Consider the following 9,517-nt stretch of genomic DNA (forward strand, 5'->3'; position numbering starts at 1 on the left):
ATCCCTCTAAACTCTTTCTATTCATATACCCAACCAGATGCCTTTTAAATGTTGTAATTATCCCAGCCTCCACCACTTTTTCTGGCAGCTCATTCCACATGCGCACCATCTTCTGCAAGATAAAGTTGCCCCTCAGGTAATTTTTATATCTTTCCTCTCTCACCTTAGACCTATGCCCCCTAGTTTTGGACATCCCTACCCTGGAGGAAAGACAAACACTATTCATCCTATCCATGCCCCTCATGATTTTGTAAACCTCTATAAAGATCACCCTCAGCCTCCGACACTCTAGGGAAAACAGCCAATAGTCAATTGTGGTGTCTACTGGAAGGAGCACAGAATGATAGTCTCTGTTAGAGGACCACACATAATATGAAGGTCTCTGCTGGGAAAACCACACAGTGTTATGATCTCTGCTAGGAAGACCACACAGTGTGATGGTCTTTGCTGGATTTGTTTTAGATTAGATTAGATTCCCTACAGTGTGGAAACAGGCCCTTCGGCCCAACAAGTCCACACCGACCCTCCATAGAGCAACCCACCCAGACCCATTTCCCTCTGACTAATGCACCTAACACCATGGGCAATTTAGTATGGCCAATTCACCTGACCTGCACATCTTTGGACTGTGGGAGGAAACCAGAGCACCCGAAGGAAACTCACGCAGACATGGGGAGAATGTGCAAACTCCACACAGACAATCACCTGAGGTTGGAATCGAACCTGGGATCCTGGTGCTGGAAGGTGCACAGGTGTCTATGCTGGATGAGGATGGGATCAGACTGTGCAGTTATGTGATCATCGAACTTTCTGAATCTTGACCATTTAGCCTCACATGCACCAAACAATCACGTAGCAGGATGCGCAACACCCAGCACCATCCAGCAAACAGCTCACATTGTCAAAATAGGTAAATTGAAAATTGACCTCCAAAAATTAGAGTAAAATTTGACCTCTATTTCAATTTGAATGTTGTCACTTTTTTAATTAAATTATTGACGGAATGGTTTAAATTACTTGACTCATTGAGCACTAGCCTGAAACAGCAATCAGGTAATGGGGTTTTATTCCACTATTTTCAATGACTACTGAGCATTTCAACATTAGGAAGACCAGCAGTAATGACTGCTTAACTAATGATCACAGACATAAAAGAAAGCTGCAAAACCACTCAACCTTGAGCGTCATAGCTCCTGTTACAATTAATATAATCAATTTGGTAATAATTCCATGTTAAGTACTGAAGGGTTCAAGGCGAAGATCTTATCTTTTATTCATTCATGGTTGTGGGTGTCACTGGCCAGGCCAGAATTTATTACCCATCCCTAACCACCCAAAGGTGTCTACTATATTGCTGTGGGTCTGCGGTCACATGTAGCTCAGACTAGGTAAGGATGGCAGTTCCCTTCCCTTGAGGGCATTAGTGATGGGCTTTTCCTGATAATTGACAATGGTTTCATAGTCAACATTATAGTCTTAATTCGAGATTTTTATTGGATACAAACGCCAACCATCTGAACATTTTCAAAAATGTCTGACTTAATAGTCTAGCGATAATACTACGAGGTCGTCATCTCCCATTATGCAGAGAATGCTGGGAAATGTAACCATTCTGATGGCTGCTCAGAATGCTGAATGATGGGACATTCAGCTGTATATGGGATGCATTTTGATTCAAACTGAAGTATTTTTTTTTAACATGAATTTTTCCAACAACAATTTCAACAGAACTGCTGACAGAGTTATATTAGTTAATTAGTTCCTGATTTTCAGTGTTGCATCTTGTGCTTTCATTTTTCACAGAGATGTTAATGATAAGAATAAAATGCAAAGTCCCATAGGGATTTCTAAACTTTTTGAAGTATCTCTTTTGACCCGAATGAGGGGCATGTGACTGTGGCCCTCGGGATTTAAACCCTCTGTGGGTGCCATGTGTGAGTGGGCTCAGCACCACCTCCTCATCTTCCAACCCTGCTGAGGGCTGAAGTGGGAAATAGAAACTTCTGTACAGAGTGAACTTCTGACATGAAATTGATGTTTACACAACCACACAGACGGTCTGTTTAAATGTACTGTACCCGATTTGCAACAGCCTAATGTTAACAATGTCTGCATTGTATTTACTAACAAACAGTCAGAGAATCAATAGAGAGCTACAGCACAGAAAAAGGCCATCACATCTGCACCAGTCAAAAACAACTACCTAACTTTATGAATCCTATTTTCCAACATTCGGCCCATAGCCTTGTGTACCTTGGCATCGCAAGTGTGCTTCTAAATACTTTTTAGATGTTATGAATGAATGTTTCTGCCTCTACCACTCTCACGATCCTCGCTTTGGTAAGTACAAAAGCAACACACAGCATTGTTTTGTCAAATCGTTTGTCACAGTCGCCAGTTATCCTGCAGGCTGATTAGACTAGATTCCCTACAGTGTGGAAACAGGCCCTTCGGCCCAACAAGTCCACACTGACCGTCCGAAGAGTAACCTACCCAGACCCATTTCCCTCTGACTAATGCACCTAGCACTATGGGCAATTTGGCATGGCCAATCCACCCTAACCTGCACATCTGATGTTGAGAGATAACAGATTCTCATTCAGGTTTCCCCTTGTCTGGCAGGCACCTCCCTTAACACCGATGTTAAGGTCACCATGGAACCCTGTAACCACAACAACAGGAGGGATCATGGAGAAAAAGGAATACTGAAATTCCCTGAGTGAAAATTGAGCCAGATTTGTTCCTTGGATATCAGGACTGCCCTAGAAAGGGAGACTGGGCAAACTGGGGCCTGTATTCTGCAAAAATAAGAGCTGATCTCATTGAAACCTACAAAACACTTAAAGGGATAGACAGGGTGAATACCAGTAAGACATTTCCCCTAGCTGAAGAGTCTAAAACCAGGGGGTACGCTTTACAAATAAGGACTGTGCTTTAGAACTTCAATGAGGAGATTTCTTTGTACTCCAGGCTTGGTAAATCTTTGGAATTTTCTCCCACAGAGAGCTGTGGAAGCTCAGTCACTGTATATATTTAAAGTAAATGCTGATAGATATCTGATTGTCAATAGTATAAAGGGTTTTGAGGATGGAATGGGTAAAAGGTGTTCAATTAGTTATGATCATATTAAAATTAGATTAGGTTACCTACAGTACAGAAACAGGCCCTTCGGCCCAACAAGTCCACACTGACCCTCCAAAAAGTAACCCATCCAGACCCATCCCCCACCTCTACCGTATATTTACCCCTGACTAATGCACCTAACACAATTGTCAATTTAGCACGGCTAATTCACCTGACCTGCACATCTTTGGATTGTGGGAGGAAACCCACACAGACACAGGGAGAATGTGCAAACTCCACACAGTCAGTTACCAGAGGCTGGAATCGAACCCAGGTCCCTGGTGCTGTGAGGCAGCAGTGCTAACCACTGTTCTGCCCTACAACTGATGGAGCAGGCTTGACAGGCCAAAATGGCCTTCTCCTGTCCCTATGATCCTATGCTGATTCTTTTCATCAATTGGTGTTCCATCTATTCAATGACAATAACATAAGCCTACCCTTTGCATCAAAAGGTCCTGGGTTCAAGTACCCCTCTCGCAACTGAGTTCAAATCCAGGCTGACCCTCCTAGTGCAATCTTCACTAAACAGAGGTTCCATGTGCCCTCTTATCCTGATGGATATAAAACATCCCAAGGCATTATTCTTGGATGTTCTCCCTGGTTCCCTAGCTAATGTTTATCCCTAAACCTAGACACAGTAACTGGCTACAGCCCCATCACAGTTTTTGGGATCATGTACAATCCAACAGTGACTCCACTTCAAAACTATTTCATTGGCTCCAAGGCATTTTGCGACAGCCTATGGCAACAAAAGACACAACATAAATACTCAGTCTTTCTTTAAAGTTATTTCTGCAGTATTAAAGGTCCCTATTAGCATGCTCGTAGAATTCAACACAATTCCCATACAGCCAGCCAGCACTTGCAGGCACATTAATCCAAACAGGTATTGCAAAGGCTGACAGTTCAGATCTTGTGTTATGACCAATCCTTCCACAGCACAAGGTTTGTTATCTAAATAATGTGTGGGAAAGCTTTTAGCCAGTGAAGGTTGCAACATTATTTCCAATGTAGCCATACTCTCTCTATACATCTCCCCAAAACCAGCCACAGCTGAACCATTTATAAACTGCAATTTCTCTGATATGGATACCTTCCTGACCAAGATTGTCGTTCTTTTAATAGAATGCGCAATGTTAACCTTGTTTAAAACCATTCACAAATCAATCAACCCTGTTTCAACTTTGTAAAAGTCAGTACTGGAATCCAGTTACTTAATGCATCTCTATCAGAATCATTAATTCAGTTGAGTCCCATTTATCAGGTATTCAAAGACAAAAAAAATCAGGGGAGAGTTTATTTTTATTTACTGAACTACAAGCTGCCTGCTTCCTGAGTGGATTTCAGGAAAACCACTGATTGATTCCAGAACAAACATCAATGGTCTTGTCCTGATCAGATGTGAAAATATTTCACTGGAGAGTTTTTGTGATGAATCTGCTCAAACTGACATGTTCTGTTGTATGTTATCATGCAAGCCCAACTGCTGAAATACAGATTAAGGTAAGAAAACAGTAAAAATGTACACACTGGGTAGACACCCCACATACATACAGTACTTCCTGTTTTATGATCACTTTAAATCTCCATCCCACTCCATCTTTCTTGGACATCTCTGTCCATAGTTGTCCTACAATTTTCCAGTGATGTTCATGCTGCAAGTTCAAGGAACAGCACATTCCACTCTCCAGGCTTCTGGGATTCTCACTAAGTTTAACAACTTGAGCCCTGTTTGTTGCTTCCGAAACAGCAGCTTTGGTTGATGGAGGATGGCTATCTCAGGGCTTCTGGAGGTGGTAAGGGATGGTTACTGTTGGGTGGGGGAGTCTGGCCGAGTGCTTGGTCTTTCTCTAGCAGTACCCGGCTAGGAGGATGTTGCGCACCTACTTTCTCCTGCTCTATCCCATACTCAGGTTGACTTTCTCTTTTTTGTTGGGTTTTCTCAGCTTCCTTCCCACTCTGATATTCTGTTGTTGCCATGCGTATCTCCTCTTGACCCAGTTTTTCCTTTTCTCTCTCACCCAAGTACCATCTGCTTTTACTGCAGTCATTCCTTCTATCACTTGCTCACCCCTGCCTTTTATCTCATCAGGTTTGTCCTTCGACTGTCTGCAGACCCGCTGCTTTCTGTTTGTATAAAAGCTGACAGTCAGTTCTAATGAAAGGTCGTTGACCTAAAACTGTAATTCTGCTTATCTCGCCATAGCTGTTGCCAGATCACAGAGAGACTGAATAGTTACAGCATAGGAGGAGGCCATTTGGCCCATTGTGTCTGCACCAGCCGTTCCAATGAGAATTTCATTTCGTGCCATTCTTCTCCCTATAACCCCTCATATTGCTCCTTTTCAAATAACTTGTCAAATTCCTTTATGAAAGTGTTGATTGAACCTGCTCCCACCACATTCTCTGGCAGTGCATTCCAGACCCAAAGCATGCACTGCATGATAAAATTCCTCTTCTGTCACCATTGCTTCTTGTACCAATCACCTGAATTCTCTGCTCTATTATTTCTGATCTTTTAACCAATGGGAACATATTTTCCCTACATATCCTGTCCAGGTCCTTCATGATTCTGATCTCTATTAAATCTTCGCTCTTCCCCACTAAACTATCTACTATAAAGTTGGTCATCCGTGGAACCATTCCCTTTAACCTTTTTTTGCACTCTCCCTAAGACTTTCACATCCTCCCGAACATGAGGCATCCAGAGCTGGATGCAACACTCCAGTTGAAAAGAGACCAGTGTTTCATACAAGTTCATCATACTCCCAGCTCTTGTATTCTATATTCTTCTTTTTATTATTATTTCAAGAGGTGCAGGTATCACTAACTAGGCCATCATATGCTGCCTGTCTATCCCTAAGTGGGAGATGGTGGCTTTGATCTAATATCACTGAATTAGCAATTCAGAACCTCAGGACAATGTTCTAGGCTCAAATCCCACAGTGGAATTCAATATCAACTGAAATAAACAGCTAGTATAACGATGACCACTGTCAATTGTTGCAAAAAAAAGAAAGAACTGCAGATGCTGGAAATCTGAATCAAAAACAGAAATTTCTCTCCGCAGATGCTACCAAAGCAATTGAGATTTTCCAGCAGTTTCTGTTTTTTGTTTCAATTGCTGTAAAAACCCATCTGGTCCACAAAAACCCTTCAGGGAAGGAAATCTGTCATCCTTACCTGGTCTGGCCTACATGTGATTCCAGGCCCACAGCAATGTGCTTCGCTCTAATTTGCCTTCTGGGCATTATGGGTTGGGCAATAAATTCTGGCTCAAACAATGATACCCACATCCAGTGAACAAATAAAAACAAAGTGCCCTTAATAAAGTTAGGGTGAACCACCTTCTTGCATTGTTACATACTGCATGCTTATATATATGTCTCTCTCTCAAACTATCCTGTCACTTTCAATGACTCATATACACCCTGCCCCTTTGGAATTGCACCTATTATTGGATATTGTGTGGCCAGGTTCTTCCTATCAAAATAAATCACTTGATTCTTTTTCATTTGCCACCTGTCTGCCTGTTGCATCTGCTGAGGTGTTTTTGCGGGTCGATACTATCCTGGTCATCATTAACAATCCATCTATGTGTCATATCATCTGCAAGTGCTGAAATGGTGCCTTCAATCAAAGTCTTTGTCATTTATGTATCAGGAAAAGCAACAGTGACCCCACAAAAACCTTCCGCCAGTTGGACGAACAGCCATCAATGTTACACTGATAATGTTACACCATTATCTTTGTTTCGCTTTTATCAGAGGTCTTCCTTCATTATGGAGAATCATTTGTTCATCTTTGGGAAAGATGGGGGTAGAATGGAGGGAGACACTTTATAGCTCTCAAAAAAAATCACGATGGGCCAAATAGCCTTGTTCTATGATGTTGGCTCCTGTAATCAAAACCTGCTGACAAACGGCAAGGCCAGTACAATTATCAGGAGAATTAGGCTGCAGTGGCAAGATTTGCTGGTAAAGACAAATGGCAAAAAAATGGAAGTAACAACTCATTAGAATCCATCAGCAAACAACCAACCTTCAGATGTAAGACTGAAAATTCGACATCCACTGATATGCACAAAGACAGACAAACAGACAAACTGATTTCCGTGTATTTCCATTATAGTCTTTCCAAGAATTTCCTTACATTCCTCATTCAGTTTAGATGATAGTTTCACAAATCCAAACACAATTATAAAACTATAAATCAGTTAATAACATCATGGAACCTAATTTAAACCAGCCCATTCTATCACAATAATTATTGATTGTATAAAGTGCACATTAAATCATCTAAAGCTGACAGGAACACATCGCATAACATCATTTAACGCCAATTACATGTTACAATTCGAATCTCCTTCAGGAGAAATCTTGTGAAAAATGAACAATTACAATCTACAATTATATTTGCTTTTCTCAAGCAAAATGAAGCTGCCATTACTGATGTATATTTTAAGGAAAAGTTAGTTGTAATTAACTTGCTTGGTCATGTTATGGCACAACTCTAGATCAAATGGACTTGAGCCCAGCCCCCACCCTCGGCTCAGAGGTAGGGACACTACCACTGTGCCACACAAAAGTTGTCACAAAATTGTAATTCATATTGACAAAATCAATTCGGGGACGTGGTAACGAGGGGAAGCTAATGGTGCACCAGATATTCCTGGAGGAACATATTGTAGGAATCTAATCTAATCTAGCGTATCGGAAATATGGAAAGGTATGTTTTTGACACCAATGTTCGGATCTGTCCTGTGTTTACAGCATTTTGCGTTGAATTCTCTTTTTAAAAAAAACATCAGCGATTTTCCACGTGGGGTGAAGGATTTCAGGAGTGGAAGGGGATGTTCTCCCATTCACTGTTTTTGTAAGGGGGCTGGAGAGAGAGTTCCAAATAGTGCCGGGATAGCAATTATCAAAGTCCAGCACCAGCTGAATATTCCCGGGAATGGGAATTCTAAGGCACACTCAGCACGTCCTGCCCCAAACAAAAATCCAGTGAAAGTGAGTTTAACCTTTGAAATGTACACAGCGCGATCCCATGGATGAACAGGGAGCAGGGCGAGATAAGGGGGGGGGGGCAACAGCAGTGGGAATGGGGTGAAAAATACCCCCATTCTCTGATACTCTGATCCGTTTAATGTAACAGAAATTTTAAATAAGCTGCGATGTACTGCTAGGGAAGGGATAATTCAGCAACTGCCCTCAGTCTTTCTACAGTGTCGGCCAGGTTGACCCCCACATTCCCGCTTCACGCAAACACCCCTCGGGAAGAGGGGTCTCGAATAGTCACGGCTGGTGGAGGGTATTCAAACAGGGGGCTTCAGAATAATCACCCCATACAATCCCGACCACTACATTAAAGTCAAAAGAAATCATTTTCCACTTTGCCCCATCTCCGTTCACTTGGTAAAAATTTAAACGGAATTGATTTAAACGTCAAGGGAATAATCCAGGATCTCTTTCGGCCAGTTCTGTTAAAACAAAAAAAAAGTTTGACAGGACTCTGTGGCTCGCTCGGCGGATTTGAAGGTCACGAAGAGGCCGGTTAACTTCAGAGAATGAAAAGTTATTTGGAGCGTGGTGCGGACCCGGGAGTATTACTGAGGAAGAGAAGGGTGACTGGTGTTTCTTGCTAAGTGTCCTCATGAGGGTAGAGCGGGAAGTTTGGACAGACTGTGGGATGGGAGAGGCCAAGGGGTCCGCTGTTTACCTGCTGCTGCCGCCGCGGACATGGTTTCCTGACTCAGTGCCGCCGTCCTCTCCTGGGCATCACAGCCTCGGGTACCGCCCTCACACCCACAATCCGCTCCAGACGGTTCGGATCCCGGGATTCCAACCCGGTCAGCCCCTTCAGGTCAGGCACAGCTCCGGAGTCCGGCTCCCCGCCGGAGCACGGTCAGGTTCAAGCCCCAGCTCAGCACCGCTCCCAGTTTCCTGCTGCTCTGCTCAAGCGCTGTCTCACTTCCTCATACTCCGAATATTACACTGTCCCCTCACCAGCCCAGTCCCAGTAATAACACAGCCACAAATATCCTCGTAATCACACTCCGAATATTACACTGTCCCCTCACCAGCCCAGTCCCAGTAATAACACAGCCACAAATATCCTCGTAATCACACTCCGAATATTACACTGGCCATCAGCAGCCCAGTCTCAGAAACAACACATGGTCAGATATCCTCATACTCTCACTCCGAATATTACACTGGCCCCTCACCAGCCCAGACCCAATAACAACACAGCCTCAAATATCCCCATACTCACATTCCGAATATTACACTGTCCCCTCACCAGCCCAGTCCCAGGAACAACGCAGCCTCAGATATCCTTATTCACACTTGGAATATTACACTGTCCGTCATGAGCCCAGTCCCAGAAACAA

General features: G+C 43.0%; 1 protein-coding gene across 3 annotated transcripts in view; it reads right to left on the reverse strand.

Moving 5' to 3' along the window:
- Positions 1-9,162, reverse strand: part of pik3ap1 (phosphoinositide-3-kinase adaptor protein 1) — a 102,087-nt gene extending 92,925 nt beyond the window's left edge. The window contains exon 1 of one of the 3 annotated variants that reach the window (XM_072582947.1): positions 8,845-9,162. In XM_072582947.1, the coding sequence (XP_072439048.1) occupies positions 8,845-8,866 (22 nt within the window). In that variant the 5' untranslated portion in view covers positions 8,867-9,162. The remainder of the gene's footprint in view (positions 1-8,844) is intronic. The other 2 variants (XM_072582948.1, XM_072582946.1) reach the window with 2 other exon arrangements.
- Between the last annotated feature and the right edge of the window lie 355 nt (positions 9,163-9,517).

Source organism: Chiloscyllium punctatum, chromosome 13 (genome assembly GCF_047496795.1).
Source record: "Chiloscyllium punctatum isolate Juve2018m chromosome 13, sChiPun1.3, whole genome shotgun sequence".
NCBI lineage: Eukaryota > Metazoa > Chordata > Chondrichthyes > Orectolobiformes > Hemiscylliidae > Chiloscyllium > Chiloscyllium punctatum.